General features: G+C 41.9%; 1 protein-coding gene across 4 annotated transcripts in view; it reads right to left on the bottom strand.

Annotated features, from left to right (window-relative positions):
- TAF4B (TATA-box binding protein associated factor 4b) overlaps positions 1–24,603 on the bottom strand; it is a 72,485-nt gene extending 47,882 nt beyond the window's left edge. For 2 of the 4 annotated variants that reach the window (XR_007376047.1, XM_048940283.1), the window contains exons 1-6: positions 24,082–24,603; positions 9,379–9,527; positions 8,517–8,624; positions 4,160–4,327; positions 3,930–4,055; positions 1,447–1,536 (exon numbers count right to left, since the gene is read on the bottom strand). Coding sequence is in view for 3 of the 4 variants with exons in the window: in XM_048940283.1 (XP_048796240.1) it covers positions 1,447–1,536; positions 3,930–4,055; positions 4,160–4,327; positions 8,517–8,624; positions 9,379–9,527; positions 24,082–24,352 (912 nt within the window). In the remaining variant the exon portion in view is untranslated. Of the gene's footprint in view, positions 1–1,446; positions 1,537–3,929; positions 4,056–4,159; positions 4,328–8,516; positions 8,625–9,378; positions 9,528–11,274; positions 11,420–23,686; positions 23,707–24,081 lie in introns of those variants that run through there. The other 2 variants (XM_048940284.1, XM_048940285.1) reach the window with 2 other exon arrangements.
- Positions 24,604–25,286: the final 683 nt, after the last annotated feature.

The following is a 25,286-nucleotide window of genomic DNA, read 5'->3' on the forward strand; positions in this document are numbered from 1 at the left end:
AATCTAACAGAGAATCATAGATTGACTTAGGTTGGAAGGGATTTAATGCCCATCCAGTTCCACCCCATAACATGGGCAGGGCTGCCACCCAGCAGCTCAGCTGCCTTAGGGCCCCATTCAACTGGCCTTGAGCATCTCTAGGGATGGGGCACCACAGCTTACATGGGCAGCTGCGCCAGCACCTCTCTGCTCTCAGAGTAAACAATCTAATCTAAATCTCCTCTCTTTTAATTTAAAACTATCCCCCTTTTCCTATCACCATCTACCTATGTAAGAAGTCAGTCTTCTCCTTGTAATAAGCTCTCTTTAAGTACTGGAAGGCCAGAAGACCTCCCTGGAGCCTTCTCTTCCCAGAATGAACAAACCCAACTCACTCAGCCTTTTGTCCTAGGAGTGGTTGCTCCAGCCTTCCAGTCATCCTCATTGCTTTCTTCTGGATCTCTTCCAACAGCTCTACTAGCTTCTACAGCTTCTACTAGAATACTGTAGTCTTCTAGTCCAGCAAACTTACTATCAAAGCATTTGAAGGCTGCCACTATAACAGAAATACCCCATACCTGAACAGATCAGCACTATGTACCCAAAGTAGTAACAACATTGCAAGATCATTGTTGTATGAACCGTCAAATATTAAGAAAGCACCACTTAACTATTCTTCCTTGATGCACCACTGTGCCTATACTGAATGTCAAGGAAGTACAGATCTATCAGTTCTAAGAACACTGTACATTGCAATTAAGTAAATGTAATGAAGTTTCTCAAGTTTGCTGGGATTTAGTGATTGTTACATGATAAAGACTTTCATTTTTTGTTTTGTCAATAAACTATTCTACCATATGATTAAAAAGTATGGTAGGCACATACACAGAAGAAAGGATTTTCTTATTTATACAATTATTTCCCTGAATGGAGATAATTATCCTCAATTACTTTCTCTAAGTTGCAGCAGCCCTGTCAGAAACTTTCTGGAGAAATGAGAACTTTTTTTAAAAAAAAAAGCAAAACAACTGTCTGCAATTAAACACAAGCCAGCAGACAACAGAATGCCAGTGTTATGCAGATTCTTTAAGCTTAAATACTGCAAAACAGCTTCTGTTGCCGCTCTTCTGTATTAGAATTCAAAGCAACTACAGCTTTGCTGAGCAAGTAAAAGGTCATCTTAGTGTAACTGTTCTACTGTAGATGTATCAGCTTCCAAAAGATTCGTCTCCAGTAATAACTGTAATTACTCTCCAACCTGAGAATACAGCTGAAGGTAACTCTTCTGAAATCCCCCCACAAAAACCTCTGTCTGCCCAAGCACAGCAGTCACACAGCATTAGCTTGGCTAAGCACCATTTCCTCAACTGATTGGAGGAAATAACAATTTGAAAGCAATTAAAACATTTTCTGATCCTCCGCCCTCCCCTCCAACTAAATACTTTATATCCACAATCAGACACTTACCTTGAGAAAAGGAACTAAATAGGGCTGTGGAGAAGACTTGAGCTCTACATACAGTTTCTTTGTAAATTCTTCTGGTTCAATTTTTGCTTCCTAAGAGAAAAGTATAATTACAACAGTAATTCAAAGGTATGAATCTTTTTTTTTTTTTTCAGGTGTATCAACAGTTCACGAAAGTTTACACTATCATGATGTTGTTCACTTTCAGTACTCAAATACTTCTTTCCACCTGTATGTTTAAAGAAAGCATTTTAGGATAGACTGATGTTATAATCTAGATATAGTATTAGAAAATTAAGTTTCTTTGTTTACCCACAGACACTGCAGCTGCTAATACACATGAGGATATCCGTTCAAATATTCACTAAAGTGAATCAAAAGAAACAAATTTATAAGTAACATTGATCCTTTTGAGTACATCTTTTATGCAGAAATATGCAAAAATCCATCAGGAGTACTTATTGCTATAAAGGTAGTTTATCAGCATGAGGATCAAAATTTATGTAGAATGGAGACAAAAGACAGCTCCATAGCTTTTGTAAAATGATTCCAGTCTAATGCTCACGAAAGCATAATAAAGTGTAATACTTAATGTTTCTTTCTGAAAAAAGAGAAAGATCAGAACATCACTTCTGCATACCATTAGGGTAACAGTCCTCTCAATCGGTCTCTTCAATGCTCTTTACTCTTCCTGCCACAGACACCTATTTCAGTGGCTTCAGGTTAGGAAGCTGCAGCAGACTCCTGTGACCCCCTTATAGTTCAGTGCCCCAGCAACCCAGATGAAGTGGCATGCAGCCTCAGACTGGTGGCTACTGCTCACCCTGCCAGGTGAGATCTTTCCTTCCTTCAGAAAGGTACAGAAGACAGAAGGCAGAGAGGCCCTCTTAAAAAACCAGAGAAGTCAGCAGAGAAGTTATGCCTTTCGCCTCTATCCTCCCACAGAACAACTACGTGGTCAGAGCAGGGGGCTTAAGGACCATGTATTCACAGAAGAACAGAACTTCAAGCAGCTCAATTCTTGTCATTAGATCTGCTGCCTGTCTGGCTGTGGATACAGGTCACTGAGGTCCCACTGATACAATTGCAGGGATTTGGTACAGCACATCTCAGTGCACATTAAGGTTCTTGACACCCACTCCATGAAATGCTGCCTTGAGGACCACTTTACTTCACAGCTGCTGTTTACGTGTTTCCCCTATGCATATGAAACATTAATTTATTCTGCATTCACACCATACACACATACTGAATAACAGAAAAACAGCATTTTAAAAATACTGCAAAAAGCAAACAAATGCACAGTTAAACAATTTATTAATGGCTGGTAATTACTGTTCTTTATAAAAAGCACTGTAAGCACAACAAGGATTAATTCTAGCATGCTCCAATGGAATTGCAGTGTATAGTCCAGCAGGGACAAAGAAAAAGGCAGTGGGAGAAGGGAAATCAAAGATTTTTGCAAGGCTGCATCTGAAAGCAATCTGTTCTCTCAAATTACACCTCTTTCTACACTATGCCTTTCTAGACTAAGAAATTCCTTCAGTACAACTTGCAAAACCATCTCCCTCTACCAGCACATATCCTTCTGCTAAAGTGGTGTTATGGTTTTATGGTTTTTGGTTTGCGGTATTCCACATCATAACATCATGTGGGGCACTGGGACTTTAACTGTTAATGCTCAACTCCCAGATACCTGCCCAGAAGAGAACAACAACTACATTCCCCAGGGGAGAGGAGATACAACTCCTGGCAAGGTCACCTGATGCGCTCTTTCTCATCTGCTCTTCGTCAGTTCTCCTCCCATCTCCCTGCTGCTCAACTGGACTGCGGATCTCACCTCAGCTTTATGGTGAGGCCTATCCACCTTTCGCACATTTTCTCTCTCATTATATTTGATTTATTAGTTTCAATTCTGATTATATTGTATTATGGTATGTTATCTTGCATTCCGATACTATATTCAGTATATTAGTTAGGCAAGCAGACAGGCTGGCAAGCCATCACATTATTTTCTCCATCCCACTGTCTAAAGACATGGGTAATTTCACACTCATTTCAATGGAGCTTCACCATCAGTGTGCAACTCAGTTCAGTCCTGGAGTAATAGAGACTCAGTAGTGAACTACAATCACCACAGCAAAACCCTTGCTATTGAGAACTCAAACCTACATTAATGTAGTCTAGCTCAGACCCAAAAACTACATAAAAACAATACACTGTTTCTGTTGTCACAGTTACCTGTGTGCATAAAATGAAATTGGAATGAGAGGGGAAATTACAGTATGGAATCCATTTAAAATGCACATTATAATGAAATATTTTGGAGGATCTGATGTACTCTACCACAACTCGAGCTGTTTAAAAAACAACACACCAACACAAGTAGAAAGAGAAGAAACAAAATAATGAAGTCAAAATTAAGATCAATATAAGATCAATATACAAATGTCAGACTTTGCTTTAAAAAAAAAAAAAAGTCTCACCAATAGATTTTGCACCAGATTCTTCACATTCTGCCCCATCTCAGTGGCTTGAGGTCCACTACTAGATGCCAATTTTATTAGTGTAGCAAGGAAATTCTTGCATTTCTTCACATTCTCTAGCATCTCCTATGGTGGAAATAAAGACTGTTAGATGTCAAGTTGGCTCTCCAACCTCTGATGAATGTAGAGAATGTTAATTTTTAATTAAAAACTTTTTTTTTTTTCCTTACTGTAGAAGTGCTGGTCTGTGCTACTGTTGTGCCCTCTGCTTTCACAGAGACTGCCTTTTGGGAGATGGATTGTGCAGGTGGTCCTGTAACTGGAAGTTTTACAGGTGTTCCAGTACTCAAAGGCTTTACAGCAGTAACTGCAGTAACACTAGCTGCTGCAGCTGCTGGCTGAAAAGAAAAATTTAACACTTCTGAAACCAAAGACTAGCACAAATAACACACGCTATATTCTGCTAGCATATTATGTAGCACCCTTCCTCCTCACTCAAGATTATTATTTAAAACATAAATGAACAAATCTTATCTTTATTTTCAGAAGTTCGATTTTTTTAATTTTTTTTTTTTCTTTTTTCCTTTGAGAGATTATTTAATACTCTAAGTCACAGAACCTCCATAGCCAACCTGTTTTTAAGTCTGTGAGTGGTAGGGAAGGACAAAAGCTTACCAATATTAAAAAAAGTGTCTGTAACTTCAAGTGAAGGAGAAGAAAAAGTAGTCGTGAAGAAACACATAGTTCAAAACCAAAGTTCAAACTTTGCCAGGCTTCTGTAGTTTAAGACTAATCAATTTAATACTAAGCCAAGTGACAGTACTCTGAAGATAAATACAACTTTAGGTAATTATTTTATATTCCTTTCTTCCCATTTGTGATATTCCTTATGTTTCCTATCACACAGGCACCAGATGAAAAGTGTCGTGTCCATTTTGGAAGGATGCACCAGCAAAAATCAGATGAACAAAAGCACCTAAGTAGTTCTTCCTGTTTTTTCTTCATGGGGACCAATGTCAAACTGTCTCAAATTCATCAAGACATAAACCCTGTCAAAACTCATGTATGAGTTTCAAATCTCTTTATCTATCAACGAAACAGAAGCTCCAGTAGAATAAGAGTCGTGAAGGCTTAGAAAAAACAATACACAAATGCCTTTCTCCTTTGCAAACTAGGCTAAAAAATACTAGTTGCCAAAGAAAACCTACTAAACATGAGTATTTCTATTTCAGATCTAATTAGAATAAAAAACATCCAGTCACATCATTCTTCTAATACAACATAACACAAGTAAGATTTTGTCCCCCACTCCTTTTATTTTCTCAAGTTGCCTACTAAAAAGCCACAGATTGAAGCCATAGAATACAGAAACAAGCAAAGGTTCAGTTTAGCATTTGAAGCCTGCAGTTAGGTACTGTTTCTTCCTCCAGCCTTTCCCCAAAAGTCTCAAAAGAAAGGCTGTTTTGTAGGTCAAATTCATGTTTCAGATCTGCCCAACACAGCTGCTTTCACTGACTCCTAATACATTTAAACATCACCTTCGTTTAGCAATCACACTGCTAATTGACAGTTAGTCATAAGATGGTAATGCAATAGCCCAACTTACCTCATCATCAATTAAAAAAAAGAAATTAAAAAATCAGAACTGGACAGAACATGTGTAGAATATCAACGTGTTTTTAAATATTTCAGGACAGGGAAAATTAGTGAGCAAATGCTTAAAGCTAGAGCAAAACACTGGCACTTTTGTTAAATTTTCTTTTTCCTGGGTGTATCCTGCTCCCCCACAAAGTGCTGCCAAGCTTGATATGAAAGAAGCAGTCAGCTACCAGAAAGCTTTCCAGCTTGGGCTCCCACCATTGATAACACTTTAATAGCTCTCTGCAGGATCTTTGCCACCACCACTGCCTCTTCCAAGGATGAAGCTCATCAGCTCTAAGACCACGGGGAGGCAAACTGGGCATGAGAATCCCACAAACAGATGGAAGGGAGGAAGACAGAAGGGGACAAAGTACAGAACTGTCAAGCTGCAATGCCCTGGGCTTTTAAAAACTGAAAACATGAGGTTTGCTGGAGCTGCTCTCTTGCAAATTCCAGTGTGTTTACACATCAGGTCCAGAACAGTATTTTATCAGCTGAGGGAGGAAACAACAGGAAGTCTGCCGGACCCTTTTCCCAGGAAGACAAGTATATGGGAATTAACTTCTGTCATCTGCCCTCAACCTTTTTACACTACTGACAATTCTCATTCTCACTTTGAGCAACAGAGAAACAGTCACACACACACACACACACACACACACACACAAATGGCATTAATCCTGCACATTTTGAAGTCATTTCAAGAGAAGTGCTCTGCATCTAAATGAAAGTGCCCCAGCATGACGCTAATTAGATACTTTGCAACCATGTTATTCCATCTGGGAAGAAGGAAAAAAATTAAAAAGTGCAGGTATTTTGTACAACCTCTGAGCTCAAACATTCAGGAACAAAAACAAATATTTTTGTAGATGAGGAGAACAGTCCTCGAGTCAGCAACCAGAGGGAGTTTTGCAGTGTACACTAGGTTATACTTCAAACGGGATAAGAGACAAATGAAGGCAAGTATCATTTCATCTCAACTTTTTATGTTCCCCACTTTTTGTGAGGACATGCTTATACACCAACATTCCCCTTCTGGACCTCAAAAAACATCTAGGGCTAAGACCAACAAGTTCTTTTAGAACTTCTGAACAACCCTGTAACCAAGGAAGCCAGGCTCAAGGCCTCTTTTCCTTTCTTTCCACAGGCAGTTCGTGCAACCTTACATACAGGCTCCCTTGACAGACCTCTTCCTTTTGGCTGCCCCAGAGCTAACACTGAAGTGGCCCTATGATAGCGTGTATCCATACTGCACTTATTTACTCTATTATAAAAGGGACTTGTGCAGAGTATTTTGCAAATACTGTGCAAAACATGCTCTGAGAAAGCCATTCCAAACAAAACAGCAGTATTAACTTTTCCTAGTCATCCCTCCTGCAGCCTAAATCAAGTTGTATGCTCATTAGAAGTGTTCAAGTTTCTACAAACTTTCTTGCCAAAAATACTGTCTACCTCTTTAAACACTTCACAAAAATCACAAGTTGAACTGATTACATCAAAGATGAACCAAGAAAGTACAGAAGAACCTTTTTAAACACAAATGTAAGTGAAATTAGTTAACAGAATGATCAACATTTATTCACATTAAATGGTGAAGATGTATGCAGCTTCACCCATCTAATGGAAAAAAAAATCTTTACATCCATCTCTTCCCTGCAGTGTAAGGATAGTACAGCAGATGACTTTTGCTTTTACATTCCAAAGACCCCTGTGTAGAGATCACAAGCACACAGTTTGCAAGCTAGTAATCCAAAATAAAAATAGGTCAGGAATATCCACTGTTATTCTTGACAGACACAAAGCATACATTGCTTCCAATTCTAAGTGAAATAGAAAATGTATTAGAAGAGGTCTCTGGGTTTCCCCTTCCATTCCAATACTATCCACCTATAGCGAGAAGGAAGAGAGAAAACATCACAGACAGAGCTGTGGGTAGTTTTCAGTTACTAATACAGAAGAACAGCAGGAGGACAAATCTGTAAGTCAGACTATTAGTTACTGCTGTCAGCAAACTTATCTCTCCATCTTTCAAACACTCAAGGTCAAGAACATACATCCAGATTGGATTTTTTTTTTCTCCTCATTTTCTGAATGCTTGGTCAACTGCTACTGCTCAAGTCAGCTTGGCTACAGAAAAAAAAAAAAAAGACAAGTACAAACAAAATCTCTGATTTCTCCCCCAGCCTACAGGGAGAACAGAACAGAAAGAAGCAGTTCTCTTTTTGTCACATGTGCACACACGTATATCCAAACCCGTGGTCCCCTGGAACAGAGAAACAACTGGATCTGTGTCTCATATTCTACAAGTATCAATGGTCTCATCGCAGTAGTCCTATATCTTTTCACTCTGCTAATGAGAAACAAGACAAAAAACACAATAGAAAAACAGTAATACATTTCCAGTAATTGTGTATCTACATATTTTTGCAATCTGTCTACTAAGTTCACTTAATTCACTTGGAGAACAGAGGTCTTCAGCCTATAATGAGAAAAAGGAAACAAAATCTCAAAACCTCAAACTTGAGGAAAAAAAAAAAACCTGACTGTACAGATAGCTCATTTTCCCTTCAGCACCATTCTTAACTATACTTCCTCCCCACACCCCAAAGTAATCAGGGAACCCAAACATAAAAGCATTAGGAAGTCTCCACTCCCCAGAAAAGCTTCAGCTGGAGCTTGGAGGAGCTCAGTCACAGAGCACAAATGCACTGAAAATGGTTCTTTAGACTATTTATTTTACACATTGTTCAATGCTATTGTGAGAGTGCTTTCTACTACAGTGAGGGAAGATGATCTGACACATGCTGGCAGAAGCATAATTAAATTAAGAGCAGAAGTTATCAGCTTAGTGAAAACCACATTAGTTAGAAATAACAAGAATGCATCTATGTTTTCTTCAGTTCTCTCCATCACTTCTTCCACTGTACAATGAATCTTGCCACCTACCTGCATAACAGCAGGTGACTGAACAGTAGAAGTCACAGCATTTGTTGTTTGAGATAAGGGTTTCAAAGGAGTAGGTACTGCTTTCTTTATTAACTGGGTTCCAGAGTTCTTAAAAAAGAAAAGTAATAACAGTATTCATACACATGCAGAGAACAGTTGTCAGACAAGCCAGTGACAAAACATACCCTGAAGTTAGGATTTGTTCTTGTTGGATATAAACCACTCATAAAATAACAAGACAAGTAACATTCATACAACCCGTATGCTTGAAACGCTTTCCAACAAAGCTATCTGCCTAGTGGTTTTCTATGTGAGAACATATTCAGAGACAGTTAGCCACTAATCCTAATCAAAATAAAACGATTAAAGGATAATAATGTTGGTTGTATTAAGTAGATGCCTCTTTTTTGGATCAACTCTTACTTTCCATTGTAAAAAATGTAAGCAAAAAGCCAGCAGAGTTTAGGGAATGAGAAGGAACATCCTTCAAGGGAAGAAGCGAAAGGTTCTCAGTTTCCTTTTGCTCCAGAGAAGTATCCCATCAGAAAACCAAAAAGCTGCAGTTACACTAGCAGTAACCATTTAGGTAGCAGCTGGTTTAAAAAAAAAAAAAAAAAAAAAAAAAAGGAAAAAATACAGAACATCTTTCTTGTAAGACAGGAATTCCTTAATTTGTATAACCCCAAATGTAACAATTAGCAGTTTGAAAGACAGAAAGATAGGCACAGTGATGTTCATGTACAAAACACACCAATCACACTGCTGAGAAAACAATGAAATACTTAGTTAACTCTTAACAGCTTATTTGCAAACCCTGCTATGACCATGTTAACATACAAATTAAACCTGTGAGGGAATTTACCTGTACAGCACATATTCTCACTGCAGGTGTGCTGCTAGGTACAGACACTCGTACACTTGTGTTATTTTGTGGTTGAGGTTGTGCTCGTGCTATTGCTTGTTGAGATACTAGCATCAGTTGACCATTACTGCTTCTGATAAGAACAGTTCCTGTTGGAGAAAAACATCCAGTGTTAGAAATTAAGGGATGTTATGGCTTTGCTGTTTCTGTGGAAGAAATAACTAGACCACACTGATAAGCAAATGTAACATTTAGTTTCTTACTCCAAGGAACAGCTGCTCAAGAAGTAAGCATTAAAAGCCCACAACAGTTTTACTCTGCATTTTATGACAGAAAACAACCCCTAAAGTAAAGTGACAAACTTGACCAGACAGTCATATCAAAACTTTACACGACTAATTGCAAATCAATCCATCATTTGAGTAAAAAGAAATTTGGGATTTAAAAAAAAAAAAAAAAAAAAAAAAAAAAAAAGACAAGCCATTCCTCCCCACCACCATACAGACTTTCTGGAATTACTTTAACAGTAAACACCCTTCAAACAGTTCTTCAGTCTGAAAAATGCATCACCACTATTAGAATTAGCCGCTTCTACACATTTTGACTTTCTGAACACTTAGCTGCACACTTACAGGTGAAGACACAGTTTAGAGGAAGCCTATACAAGAAAATGGAGCCTGAATGTCAGTTCGCCTACCTACACCAAGGCCATCCCCTTAAACGGAAGGCAGTGGTCCCCCACTGAAAGCTAAGCCTATTCACACATATGAAGGTGTCCCTCTGTCAAGGACCTGTCCAAAAACATTCAAATTTACGGATTTAATCAAAGTTGGGTACAGCCAAACAGGAAAATTTCTTTGAAAAAGTAGACTCTTCTGCTTTGTTTCTTTAGTGTTTATTTTTCCTTCTAAGCCCACAGAGCACAACAGAACACAAACGAGCCTACCACCTTTCTCTCATCCTGTCAGCAATAATGACCAACAATTTAACAATTAACAAACAGAAGTATTTTTTATTAAAATATTACTTTCAATTAAAAGTACACTAAAGAGAATCATATGCTACAACACAGTGTCATGCACTCTGCATTTGGAAGCCACTCAGCTACCAATGCCCTCCCTTCCTCCCTGTCAGTCCTTACAAGGGCTGGACGCCTGAAAATCCAGATCTTTCATCAGGGTCACAATTACAAAAAGCCAGATGGATTCCTGGCCTCAACTGCTGCAGATCCTTTACAGCAGCTACAGAGCTGCTTGTTTTTGCTGGCACATCACCTCCTTTTACCTGAAACAGCAGCTACTACCATTGCCCCACACAGTAGTTGCTCACACATCCCAGTACATAACTACATCCCAGTAAATAAATAAGAGTCAATAAGAGTATTTAAACTTTTTTTTTTCTTAGAGGGTTGCACAGAACTCCAGAGAATCTGCTCTAGCAGGGAGGAGATTGATCCTATCCCTTCCAACTCCTACAGTTCCGTAAAGCTGAGAATTTTCTTGCAGGCTAGCCAATATCTAGAGAATCCCATATATTCAATGCACACTTATAATATTTTCTGGTGTATAATAACTCTGTATCAAGAGAATAATCTTTTCACTACCTGGCTTGTTTAAAGAAGTCAAAATACAGCATACAATATAACCTAAAATTTTTCTTTTGAGTTAAAATAAACAGCACACTTAAAGCAGCAAGCACACAAAAAAAAGCCAATAAACACAAAGCTATAGCTATGTGCTTAGAAGCAGCTTTTCATCCCAAAAGCGTAAGACGAAACTGCAAGGCAGCAAAAAACTTTGCATAGAACTCTGAAAAGACAACATATCACTACTTAAATAACACAAACTAAGACTGAAGAAGCCGCATCTAGAATGATTCCCCCCATTCTCAACCAACCTTGCCAGGGCAGATTCACAAGACAGTTGCAAATCCAGAAAAACACTTGTTCCATTTGACAACTCAGCTTTCTCCTGCTCCTCTGAAATCTTGACTACAGTTACATTTCGGTACAGATGGATGTTTTAATCTAATCCATGAATGCCTGGAATCACAGAAGACATACCTGGTTTTCAATTTTCTTTTCACACTATCTTATTTAAACAGTGATTCATTGCATGCAATTTCTCATCAGTCAGAAAAAGTGCATTTTTCCTTGTTCACATCACATGTTTATGCAGATTCCAGGGGAAGAGAGAAAGCTGATGATGCACACATTTTGATAGCAAGAGCATTTCTCTCTGCACTAGGTCTATATCCAGGAGCGTAGAACTATTACTTCTACTAGTTTTAGGTTTTCCCTTTCTCAGCTTACTTAAAAATGTTAATGCTAGCTCTACTCTAAGAAGGTGACTATAAATTTAATTCAATTCCTTTTGAGATTTGGAACATATTATACTCTTTGTTTTCATATATTTGGATATTTTATCGTTTGATTTTTTTCTTAGCAAAACTGACAGAAGCACAGATGCTGTATCTCTGAATTCTACTCCATACGATAGGATAATTACCACAGTTAGCACAGTTATATGGTTATTTTTTGCACAACTGGTGTGAAGTTTCAGTTAAGCTCCACCAGAAATGAACATCATGCCTGAAGAGTATTCTCTCCTCCAGTCACCTCAATGGGAAGCACTTCCAGCAGGCTCCGCTTGACAAGAAATTAACACAAGAGATACACTGGCAGCAAGCTTATGCAAATACAGTACAGTTTATAAGCAAATTATTGAGCAATTAAAAGAAAAGCACAAAAAACCCTCCCAACCATAAATACTGACAGCTTGCAGTAACACATTTCATTGTAACAGTCAAGTAACCCATCAGCATCATGTGCTGAAACACAAGGCAACTATCCACCCAGTAGCAGAATTAATTTGCAAAAGGACATCCATGCTTCATCAAAGCTGTTAAAAATGCCTTCAAGCTTGTTTTGGGTGAGAGCATCCATAGCAGAAGTTACCCAAGGCCACTCCAGTCTTGTAGGCCTCTCTGGCATAACAGGAACCTTTCCACTTCGAACAAACTTAAAACTCTGCTCTATTTGTACAACTCAGCAGAATTTTTATATAGTGAAAGCCTCTTCACGTTCATAGTTTTTTGCAACAACTAGTGAAACTAGAACTCTAAAACCAACAAGCCCAATGCGATGGTAACTCACCACTATTGTTCTTGCAGGTGTAATACCTAACTGGCTGACTTTAGAAAATATATTAAGACAAATTTGAAACTTCCACTATTGCAATCGGTGTTATGAAAAGCCATAAGACATCACTTCAAAGCCTCAAACACACAGTTTGGCCATTACAACCCAATGTTAAGAATTGACAGCAAACCAAGAAATGGATCATCTAAAGAATTTCCATTTCTGATTGTGACAGATTATACTTTCCCATATCTTCAAACAAAAAAACCCACAACCACCTTGAAACAGAAGAAATGACCTAATGCTGAAGTTACTAATCCTACCTTCAGATGCAGTCCTGTAGGAAAGCCAAGAGGGAAGGAACTGACAACCTGACCCAGCTCAGCTCCCTCTGAGGCTAACCAGAAGGAACCACACTACAGGTTCTCACACTGAAGTCTCCCTGACAGCTCTCCTCAGTGACCTGGCTTCTCCTTTAGAGAAGCTCCGGGAGCTCAGCCTTCAGAAAGGATGCCCAGCACCACTCAGACCAGGGCTGGGCAGTCACTACTCACAGCACATCTTACCCAGCCACAACAGCAGCTTGTGCTATGGAAAACCAAAACCTGTCTATTAAATTCCCATTTGCTACTTCAAATACAAGAAAACTCAGCTGTAAGTTTATGCTTTGCCAATCGTACCTGCCAAGGAAACCAAGCTTTTTCTAAACCTATTAGAATCCAATTTGAGTTTTCTAAACCATGGCTGTGCTTATCATCCAAGTTGGAAATAAAAAAAAAAAGAACAAACACAGGTTAGTGGAAGAAGCAGCTTCCAGATACCTGATGAAGTTGAGGGACAAGTATCTCTTCATTATAACCAGAAATATCAAAGACAAAACATTACCAGATATGTAAACAAAGTGAGATTAAGGCAGAGATCTGTTTATATCATGGTAACATCACCTGCATGGGCTTCAGGGAATAGTGTCAACAAAACTGCACTATTGGAAATAAATTTAAGTTGTGCCACCAAGCAAAGCCCAGGGCTTCCCCAACATTGCTGCACTACAATGAACCTTAAAAGCATCCCACAAGGGCAACTTTCACCATTCAATTTCTGTCAAGGCCACTTCCAAAGGAGAACAGCCAAAAGGAGTTTGCAGGTACCTGAGATGCACTAGCTAGCAGGTGTGCTCCTGTGGAGATGCACCATATGTTGTTACATTTGAAGCTTAAACTGTCATGTTGAATTGCCGCTTTGATTACATGATTTCCAACAGAACTGCTTAGCACAACAGCTCTATAGAACTGCTTTGCAATAGTAGACTGCAGTGCAACATAAGAAAGTGAAAAGAAGTCTCCTACTTAGGAAATCATACCTTTCACACCTGCTTCCTAAATAAAACACAAGCAAGAACAAACTAAAAAAAAAAACAAAAACAAAAACAAAAGGCATTTTTTCTTGAGTCATTTAAAAGTTACAGATTTCAGGAGTAAGACAGATCTAAAACGCTCATTATTAAAGACTGACTACTTAAACAGTGACCATAGCAAGGTGCACTGTGTTGTAGACAGGCTGCAAAAGTCCACTACAGATAAAGTTTTTATGAAATACCATGAAAGACAGGATAGGCGAGTTAGATACTGTGCGACCCAACTTGTACATGACTCAACATGCAGGGACCCTATTTTTTCAGATTAAGTATGGACCCCACAGCATGCACAATAACTACTTAATCCTCACAACCCCCCAACCAGTACCTGAGTTTTCCTGAATATCTACTTCAGATTCCTGTACTGAATATGAAGAAAGGAAGACAGCCCAATCCAGAGACAACACCAACGACAAGCGTAACTTCTCACTCTTAAAATGATGCAACCACAGAGGTTTAGCTGCTACGTTTAGCACCTAGTCCACCGAGATGAATGCTATCTTTTATTCTAAATTGAATACAATTGTATTTGGACAACTGATCTTCTGGAGAGCCACAGGTATCTCCTGCTTGGGAATTTCTTGTGACATCTCTTAAGAGTTTCCAGACAAGAAGGACAGAGAGCTTGTCTACACTACACAGACCAAACTGACTTGCTCAGCTTGTAGTAGACTGCATTCATAAAGCACTTCACTGCATGAGACAATCATCACAAACCTGTGGAAGATGATGTCAGTAGATGCAAGAGAAATTCAATCATGATTGGAACTCAGGAACTGTGACTAGTGCATGGATTTTGCAGTACCACCTTGAGATACCTAACGTTTACTTCTAATTCAAGACTCCTTGTTTTGCACAGAGGTACATGGATCTCCACATCAAGAAAAGCATTCAAAGGGAATAATCCTAATTTGCGTTTATGCTACAAGAGAACAGAGATAGGTTTGATAAAGCACAAGGGTGCAGGGAAATACCATATCCCACAAGTGCTTAAATGAGTTGATTGCATCTTTGCCAATTGCACAAACACCACAACGTGAACTTATGAACTCTGTCTTCATTTCAGCTGCAACAGAATTGGTTTCTTCAGAGCGCCTGATATGATGCTGTTTTGGTTCTAGGAGAAAAACACTGTTGGTAACACACACGTGTTTACAATTGCCTGCTAAACTATTGTGCAAAGGCAAGGCCATTCACAGCGAAGGGTCCAAGGAGCTGGGAGGGAACAGAATTAGGACAGCTGACTTAAACTGGCCAAAGAGATATTCTATACCACACGATATCAAGCAGAACAGGTCTTGAGGGAGGGGGGGAGTTCATCTCTCCCTCTTCTTCCACAGTCAGAGGGTAGTGAGCAGTTACTTGTGCATCATTTGTTATGTACATTCATATATACATACAGCCATAACTATTTTCCTTTTCTCTAACTTAGTAAATAGTTTTATCTCAACCCGTGAGTTCTACTTTGGTGGGGCATTTTTTTGTTCGTTTAATTCTCTCCCTCACCCCACTGAGAAGAAGGGGGAAGTGAGCGAATGATTGTGTGGTGATGAGCCAGCCACCTGCTAGGTTAAACCACAACACTCTGGCCTATAACTTCTAATGTAATAAAATGCTAAAAACACAAATATCTGAAGTCAAGTTTCGGGCACAGCTTAATGAGTAAGTTATCCAAACTGCTGGATGCTAGCTGCTCACTAATGCATTTTTTGTGCCCAGACAGATATCTGTTTCACAGACCAGCAGTCCTGCCCTCTCCTCCCCACAGCATTTATGCCTTTTCACAGATTACAGGCCGGTGCTCCCATTAAGAGCTTTCCTGCACTTTGCACAGAGTTAAAACTTCATTATTTGAAAGTATAATATCCATGCAATTTTACAGTTACAGTAAAAACCCCATACAAAAACATAACCAGCCCATCTGCAAGGTAGAGCACCTCTTACTTACAGCAAAGAAGAGATGTTCATATCAAACACTGAAGACAACCTGGACATTGTGTTGGATCTTGGAGGGGCTGTAAATAACTGACAGATCCTAGATGTTTTCTGGGCCTAGTTCCAAGACGGCACTACTGCTTCTATTCAAATTCAAAGTGTATTTATTACACTAGAATCCCAAGAGTTTCTGGTTTTATTATGGGCAAGCATACGGGATTCCAAGCCAACTCTGCATTCCACTAGGCAGTCTTATCTGATATCATGAGAACATCTAACTCACATTCTTGAGCCATGTCTTTCAGCTCCTGGGATCATTCTATGGTTCTATGATTTCCCATCAGCATGTCCACATCTTATCTCCGGGGCTTGCAACTTTACTACACAAAGCTCGGCTTCTTGCCTGTCTAAGGAATCAGACAGTTCTAGGACTTTCTATAGATAAAGTGATCTGACTGAGTTCTGGTCCCGTCCTTGGACGTGTTTAAGGCCAGGTTGGACGGGGTCCTGGGCAACCTGATCTGAATGTGTATGTTTGGTGGCCCTGCTAGGCAGGGGGGGTGGAACTACATGATCCTTGGGGTCCCTTCCAACCCGGGTGATTCTGTGATTCTGTAATGGACCCAAGTTACTTCATGAAGGAGTTTTGTGGATTTGAGAGGACTCTGCTGATAGCAACGAAACACTACCTCAGAGGAGCCCATTTCCTTGTTTTCTAGACAATTTCTGCTACAAAAAGGTACTGAATCCATATTCCACACCCTCTTCTAGCTAGCCCTGAAGTCCTAGTCTTTACTGAAATTATTTAAATCTGAAGTTTGAAGTCTGAGACATTGCAGCACACAGCTTCCTAAGAATCAGTACCCTGCACTTCCCATTTCCAGAATGGTCTTACAGAGAAGTTGTTAGAAAGAAACAGGAAACTCATTCAACAAATATAAAAAATTAAAACCAAAAGATGGTTAAAAAAAAAAAAACAAACAAACTGGCACCACAACAGAATTCTAATACAAGGCAGCATCATCCCCCTTTAGATCCCTGTCTCCTTTAAATAAGAGGAGAATTAACTCAATCCAGATTAGCTTTACAATGAGACTTTTGTTTTCTTAGAGTTCACGCAGAGAACAGCAGCAGCAGGTTGAATTCCACTTGATTTTCTCTAACAGCACAAATTCACCCCTCTTTTGAATGGATTTTCATATATTTCAGTAAGACAGGCAAGGGGCTTAACACTGAGTTTTAACACTGATTATCGTCCTTGTCCTAAACAGGATGGAGCAAACAAAAATTCTCGTAGAAGACAGCAAAACATTTATGGAAGTATTAACTCCTCTCTACACAGATACTGTTGAAACTGTAACGAACTGTGTGATATTTCAACAGTAATGAGAAGTTACATAAAGGCGTTCTGAAGAAAGAAAATGGAGATGTGAAGGGTCCTATGGGGAGCATCTGAGATAACTGTGATGGCTTGGCGGAGACTTTATCACTACAGTTCCCTGAAAGGAGGTTTTACTGAGGTGGGAGTCAGCATCTTCACCCAGGTAACAGCAATAGGATGAGAAGTAATGGCTTGAAGTTGTGCCAGGGGAGGTTCAGATTGGACATTAGGACAAATTTCTTCTCAGGAAAAGCGGTGAGGTATTGGAACAGGCTGCTCAGGGAGGTGGTGGAGTAACTGCCTCTGTAGGTTTTCAAGAACAGCATAGATGTTGCACCGAGTGATGCGGTTTAGAGCAGTAACAGACATGAGTTGATGTTTGGACTAGATGATCTTGGTGGTCTTTTCCAAGCTTAATGATGCTATGAATACACTTAACTCTTTCAATACAAACATTCCCTTGTAGTACACTACCAAATAGACGGATCTGGCTTCCTGAGGGCTCCACATCAACTATCTGGCATCTTCCACTTGGCAAGCTGCAGGTGAAAGCCTTCAGGAGGTGTGCCAACCAGAGGATATTGCATCACCCACCTTTCAATTCTGCCTGAATATCCACACAAGAAACTTTCCTATGAGCAGCAAATACTAACAAACCCACTTCTCCTGCCTCCGACAAATTGGGACTGTGCACTGAAAGAGGCCTGCAACCACGAGCTGTGAAAACCATGTGCCATAACATCCATCTGCTCCAAGTTACCCAGCAAGAACACTGAGCTTCATGAGTTTTCCAGGCTTAACAGAAACTAGATTTGCTCATTAGTAACAAGGATTTTCTATTTGCCATCATGTTTTCCTTACTTCAGTCTTGATTACAGAGTATTTTCCTGCAATACTGGTAGAAAAAATCTGCCAGAGGACTTCATTCTTAAGGTGACAGAAATGGCAGGACAGACCTCGATTATCACAATCTCAACAAGAAGTACATTACCTGCCTCTATTGTGGTATTTTCACCTTTGTAAATTAAACATCTTTTTCTTGAGAAATCACCAGAGTTTTTAGAGAAGTAGCTTTATGCAAAAAACTTCAGATGACAAAAGACAAAGACAAGCCCTAGAACAATACAAATTACTCTTTTTATATTCCTCAAAAGCTTTGCAACTTATACCAAAACTTGCATAAGTAACTGTAAGATGCAATTCTACTCAATAAGCTTACCACAGATTTCCACCACATGGCACAGCAAATACTTGGTTCTGTAAAAGAACTTAAAGAAGGCTGTTATTTCAAACTGCTTGAAATAAATAACTCAAAGCTTATCTACTTCATCAGTCTTTGAGAAAGTAATACTGAATTATCTTTAGTATTTTTTCATCCATTTGTGCACAGATGATGCTATTTTTTCTGCTGTAACCTAAAGGGTCCTCTAAATACCGCAAAAGCAACAGAAGTCAGGCTCACATTTTCTAAGGATTAAGTTAAGCATTCACCAATCAACAGCTGTAATTCTGTGCAATACAGCCCAATTGACTTTAAGATTGGAACAGCCTAAAACACTAATTTTACTGAGCATCGTATTTCAGTGCTTCAGTATTCAGAGCGCATTTGCTTTTATGTGAAAACCATAAATCTAGAAATTAGCTTTATATCTACTGCCAAGATTGAAATCATAATTCCCATAGGGCACCACATTTAATGATATGAAGGCATTGTTGTGCTAGACACATTCAGTTGTGAAAGTCAAATCAAATCCTATGGAGCAGTTGAAATTCCTACTGGCTGCAGCAGAAGACTTTTGCTCACTACCTGTTAAATTTGAATTGGTTCCTCAGGTCTGCCACAGCTTTGACAAACACTCAGGGAAGAGCTGACTGGCACTGGTGCTTTTGAAGAGAGAAGTTTTCAATCAACTCAGGTAAACCTGCTAAGCAGAGGACACTATTGGGATATTAAAGGTTGAAAGAATGCATCATTTAGCACCTTCTGGTCATCTACAGGATGAGTTTTATACTTAGAATTCAAGAAATTGTCCACATCCAGGAACTGCAGACCTTGAAGCAAAGTCTCTAGCTTCCTGATCTGCTGGAAGAACATTTTGACTAACCACTTACTAAACAATCAAAACATAAGAAGTTAAAAATTAGCACTTCTATTCTAAAAGCAAAGGACTGATGCAACTATGAAAACATCAAAACCCTCATGCAGCTTTACAGCCAAGAAACAGCATCAGAATGGAACAAGGGAGATTCAGAGTGCAGTACAGGAAAGCCACTATGCTGGCTGAGATGTGGATGATGATATTTGTCTGCTTTCACCTACACAAACAACCTTAGAGCCCACACAATTAGGAGAAACACAGGGAACACTGAGAAACACACTGCTTCAGTTCCCTCCTCCTTCCTGCAGGTGCCTGCTTCACTGTTCACCTGCCTCCTGCCACAACATTCAGTTGTGCCTTCTCAACAGCTATCTGCTATCAGCCCAGATAAGCTGCAGGCAGCAGAAAGCTTGCCAGGGACAGGCCAAAATACACAAGTGAAGACAACTGAGCTGCAAATAGGAGCCAAGGACCTGTACCTGTCACTGTTTTGCCTCCAAGGCAGATGGAGAGGAGCCTTGGTGTAGTAGCTGAGCCTCACACAAGCATGCTAGCCTAAAGTAAGGCAGAGTCAGGACACAAGCCCAGATGTGTGAAGTAGACACCTCCAGCGGTACTGGCTCACCAGCAGCACCAAACAGAGCCAGGCAGATCAGTTCTCTCCCACAGAAAGCCTGCCACAGTAAGCAGATCCAAAGGTAACAACAGAGGATCAGCCAGATGAGCTCTGCAATGTTTTGTCCCTTTGGGAGAGAAGCAGATATGACTGTCTCTTCCAACACCTGTACGCAATTTGAGGGACTGGGACAGTGTAAAATCCACACAGACACAGAATTCCATTCAAAAAAAGAAAAAAGGAAATCAAATGCAATAAAGGTAACCAGGAACCTCACCACTCCTTCTCTTCCCCAAGCCTTTACCCATTTCCTTCTTTTAGCAGCACAACCCAACAATTTCCTCCTGCAATAGGAAGCTTAAGTTAACCAAGGGTTCAATTCCCCGTTAAGAACGTGGTCTATGACAAGATATTTGCAGTTTGGGGAAGTTTTGGAACAGCACAGACCACAGCACCCAGAGCTGGGGTCAGAAGCATATGTTATTGGCAGCACTGCACTCACTGTCACTGCCTGGTCTTCACCAGTCATACAGACAAGTTCATGAAGTACAAAACTCTGAAATGCTGCAAAAGTTAACAGTGACAGTAACTGATGATCACAGATATTCCTTCTATTTAGGAAGAGACAGACCCATCATCCAGTCTAAGAGCTAATAGCATTTTAAGGGCAAAACACAACAACCAAAGCTTCAGGGTAGAATCTGTCTTGTTGAGAGAGGTGTGTGAAAGAGTCTTTGGCTGAAAACAGCACAGGCAGGCAGAGTCTCCCACCTCATGACTGCTGGTACAGGAGATACTCTAAGGACAAAAGAGGAACACAGCACTAATCTGGCTATTCAGCCTTCACACAGAATCACAGAATCACCCGGGTTGGAAGGGACCCCAAGGATCATGTAGTTCCAACCCCCCTGCCTAGCAGGGCCACCAAACATACACATTCAGATCAGGTTGCCCAGGACCCTGTCCAACCTGGCCTTAAACACGTCCAAGGACGGGGCATCCACAACCTCCCTGGGCAGCCCGTTCCAGGGCCTAACCACTCTCCTAGTAAAGAACTTCCCCCTAACATCCAACCTAAATCTTCCCTCCTTCAACTTAAAACCATTTCCCCTAGTCCTGCTGTTGTCAGCCCTTTTGAAGAGTTTACTCCCCTCCTGGGTGTAGGTTCCCTTCAGGTATTGATAGGCTGCAATGAGGTCACCCCGCAGCCTTCTCTTCTCCAGGCTGAACAAGCCCAACTCCCTCAGCCTGTCCTCATAGGGGAGGTGCTCCAGTCCCCTGATCATCTTAGTCGCCCTCCTCTGGACCCTTTCCAAAATCTCAATGTCTTTCTTGTACTGAGGGCTCCACACCTGGACACAGTATTCCAGATGGGGCCTCACAAGAGCCGAGTAGAGAGGGACAATCACCTCCCTGTCCCTGCTGGCCACCCCTCTCCTGATGGAGCCCAGGATACCATTTGCCTTTCGAGCTGCCAGAGCGCACTGCTGGCTCATGTTCAGTCTCTCGTCCATCAGGACCCCCCCCAGGTCCTTCTCTGCCGAGCTGCTCTCAAGGACCACTCCTCCCAGCCTGTACAGGTGCCTGGGGTTCTTCCGGCCCAAATGCAAAACCCTGCACTTTGCTGTGTTGAACCTCATCAGGTTCACCCGAGCCCAGCCCTCCAGCCTGTCGAGGTCCCTCTGAATGGCATCCCTTCCTTCCACCATATCAACCGCACCACTCAGCTTGGTGTCGTCAGCAAACTTGCTGAGGGTGCACTCAATTCCCTCATCGATGTCATTAATAAAGATGTTAAAGAGCACCGGTCCCAAGACAGACCCTTGGGGGACTTTTGCAGAGGAAAATGATTAAATACCCTTGTTAGTCATGTACAAGTCTGGTTCTGTATGCAGTGCAGAACTTGTGAAGCACCACAATCTTCCATGGGAAACTCAGTGAAGTATCACTTGGCAGAAGCATAATCCAAGCTCAGAGGATTGAAATACCTGGTCATCAGACATTAACTTTCCCACCTCTTCGCTTTACTCTGGGCAAGGAAGAGAAAAGCAGAAGCTGAAAAAGAAAGAACAGCCTAAATCCAAGTTCTTGAAAGTCATCAAGAACTTTTTGTGCCCCCCAAACAATAGAGTCAAGTTCTGCTGTCCTGGATGCCTTTCTTTTCTGCAAACAGCAACTGTCTATAAAGCTAAAAGAGCAAAACCTGCTCTAGACTGCAAGTTCACAAGTACTGCAAAATGACAAATAAAAGTGCTGTTGCCATCCACCTTTTCTTAGAAGAAGCCATTTTCAATGCCTCCAACTGCAGCCCAGAGAGAGCATACTTTCTGCATGCATTTTTCTTACCAGCTTTCACAGGTACTGCAGGTTGAATGTCACTGTTCTAAAGCCAGGTGCACTCTACCTAGCTAATTTTAGGCCATATGGCTAGGTTTTATAATTTCTTTGGAATAAACTCTGCAAGCTTAAGGATTCAGTATTTTATTCCACTGTTTTTTTCTAAGTAGTCCAACACTTGTAGTTTTAATGCTATACCATCTTACAGCACTTGGATGATTTTTATATCAATTCAATTTTTAATGAGTAATAAAGACAGGGGTAGAACATTAACACTTTATCAAGCAAGAATGCATTTTTAAAATTGTCCTTAGGATGATCATTCTGAAACATTTCCTGGAGACATTCACCAATTCATAAGAAATCCAACATCGTCGGTGCCCTTTTTGGTGTATTAAATTCTAGCTAAAATGTTGCAGAGTACTGGTACCTCTGAACTTTCAACACAAAGTCTTCTTTCTTAGTTTGTCCCAAGAGCAAGGAAAACAAGATGATGCAACAGAATGGTAACACCACTTTTGTTACATCTGCCAACTGCCACAACACAAGCCAGTTTATACCCTGCACTATGCCTTCACTTACCTGTATCAAGCTATAGCAGAGAAAAAAGAAAGAAAGAAAAAAAGAAAATAAAAAGTATTGCTAAGTTGCACTTTCCAAACTACCAGCTACTTATACATGCCTTCACCTGCATGGAAAGATGAATGCCAGTACATTCCAGAGAGTAAAGCATTAGGTAAAAACCCTGAAAATTTGAGATCCTGACTATTAAATAATAAAGAAACAAACATTTTCACCACATTTCATTTCAGAGGAAAGTTGACAGGGAGTTAGACTCATCCCTGACTGCTGACTTACCCAGATATTACAGCACATGTGAGTGCTGGGAAACCCAAAGCAAAACTTACTTATTAAACACTTTCTTTCCCCTTATATTAACAAATCCCAAAGAGACATGTGTCTTTGAAAAAGAAACAGAAAAAAATAAAGAAAGAAAAATGAAAGAGAAACAAAAAAGAGGAAATGCAAACATGCAGCAGCAGAGGACAGAACGTATAGTCAGACCTCCATTTAGGCAGCATCCTACGTGGAAGTAACTGAAAAAGATGCTCCGACAAAGGAGCTGTCCTAGCAGAAAATAACTGCAGCAACAATAGCAGAGGCAACTGTGTACCTCAGGAGAGTAAGAGTAGTGGTATCAGTCACTGTGGTACAGGTAGGAACACCTGGGCAGTCCCTGATAGCATCCCAAGTCATCGCTACCACAAAGGCAGCACTGGGTGCTACACCAGCGTTCACTCTGCTGCTCCATGAAGTACATCTACAAACTTATTTCCCGCATAGGTGTGATAAAAAGACAAGCCCCTCGAGCATTCTCACTGCACACCTTACACAGAGTGATGCTTTGCTCCACGAAGGGCTCGCAGGGGCCTGGTTAGCCACCACAGCCAAGAGAACTCCACTGTAACAGCTTGCGCGGAATGCAAAAAGTTGCCTTACGCGGCAGCTTCCACATCCACCCTGAATCCGCCTCAGGTGCTCTAAGCACCCCTAATAGTGCCCGACTCAAGCCGCCCGTGCTCTCCACGTCCCGCAAGGCAAGCGAACACCCCACCTCACCCACCCTCCTCACGGGGCAGAAAAGCGACCGGCTCCCAACTCCTGGGGCACTCATCCCAACTCTCCCCATCTCACCCAGCTTCCTGAGCTCCCATTTGCCCACGCGGAGGGACGAGGCGGGAGGACACGCGTGGGGCTCCGCGGCTGGGGGCAGGCACTCACCTGGGGGCAGCTGGAAGTTGGCCGGCAGCTGGATGGTGGCGGTGGGCGGCCCCTTGGGTACCACCAGCGGCCGCGGGCCCCCCGCAGCAGCCGCACGCATCGCCGGGGGCCCCGCGGAGGGAGCGGAGGGCGCCGGGCAGCCGGACACCTTGGCGGCGGGGCTGCCGCACGCGGGAGCCGGGCCCCCGGCGGGAGAGCCGGCGGGCGGCTGCTCCGGGTGCCCGCCGGGCATCAGCCTGACGGGGGCCGCCGCTGCCGCCGGGGCGCTCATGGAGAAGGAGAAGGCGAGGGGGGCGGCCGGGTCGCGTAGGGCTCCGCGCCGCCCCGCAGCATCGCTCAGCGATCAGGCGCTGCCCCGTCCGGCGGCACGCCGCCCAGCACACATGGTCACCCCGCTGCCTACTGCTCAGCGGCCCCACGTGGGCCCGGCCTCCCCCGCCGGCGGGAGGGAGAGAGGGCGGGCGGAGGGCGGGCCCGGACCGCCGGCTCGTCCTACTGCGGCGGCGCCCAGCCCAGCCCTGCCCCGAGCCTCTCAGGGCCCGCGCCCGGCCGCCGCCCGCCGTGTTTATAGCGCCATGCGGAGGACGCGCAGGCGCTGAGGCTCCGCGCCGGGCCGGGCCGCGTCACGGGGCGGGGCTGCAGGCATCCCGTGGCGCTGCGGGGGTTTGGGGTGCGCGGCTGCCCTTGGGAAACAACCGCGGCCTTTAATGGCGCTTCCCGTCACACGCTGAAAGTTGTTTCAAAAAGGCAGCCGGCGGGTCGTGCTGCTCTGCTAGGGATGTCGGCGTGACCTTCAGCTATTTTAGGGCTGTATATCGCTGGGTTCTGAAGCGTGCTTATGCCCATAAAGCTGAAGGATCTCTGCTCACCTGCTCAAGGTGAGTGCAGCAGGAGTTAGGGCTTGGTGTGTAGTACAAAAAGCACAACGTGCAGCGAAGAGCAAGAAAAGCGAAGAAAAAAAAAAAAAAACAAAAAAAAAAACCAACCACAAAAAGGAAGTTTCATTTCAACTCATGTTACCCATGTAAAATGTGAATGCAAAAAAAAAAAACAAAACCACCAAAAACCTGCCCTCTGTGCCCTGAGAGATGGCTCGCTGTACTGCTGCTCACAGTTCATCCCACTGCAGGAGGAAGACAAACACTCCCTAATCATTTCCACTTACAACTTTGTTTAATTTCAGTGTTACTGCTTTAAAACGCTGT

This window comes from Lagopus muta, chromosome 3 (genome assembly GCF_023343835.1).
Source record: "Lagopus muta isolate bLagMut1 chromosome 3, bLagMut1 primary, whole genome shotgun sequence".
Taxonomy (NCBI): Eukaryota; Metazoa; Chordata; class Aves; order Galliformes; family Phasianidae; genus Lagopus; species Lagopus muta.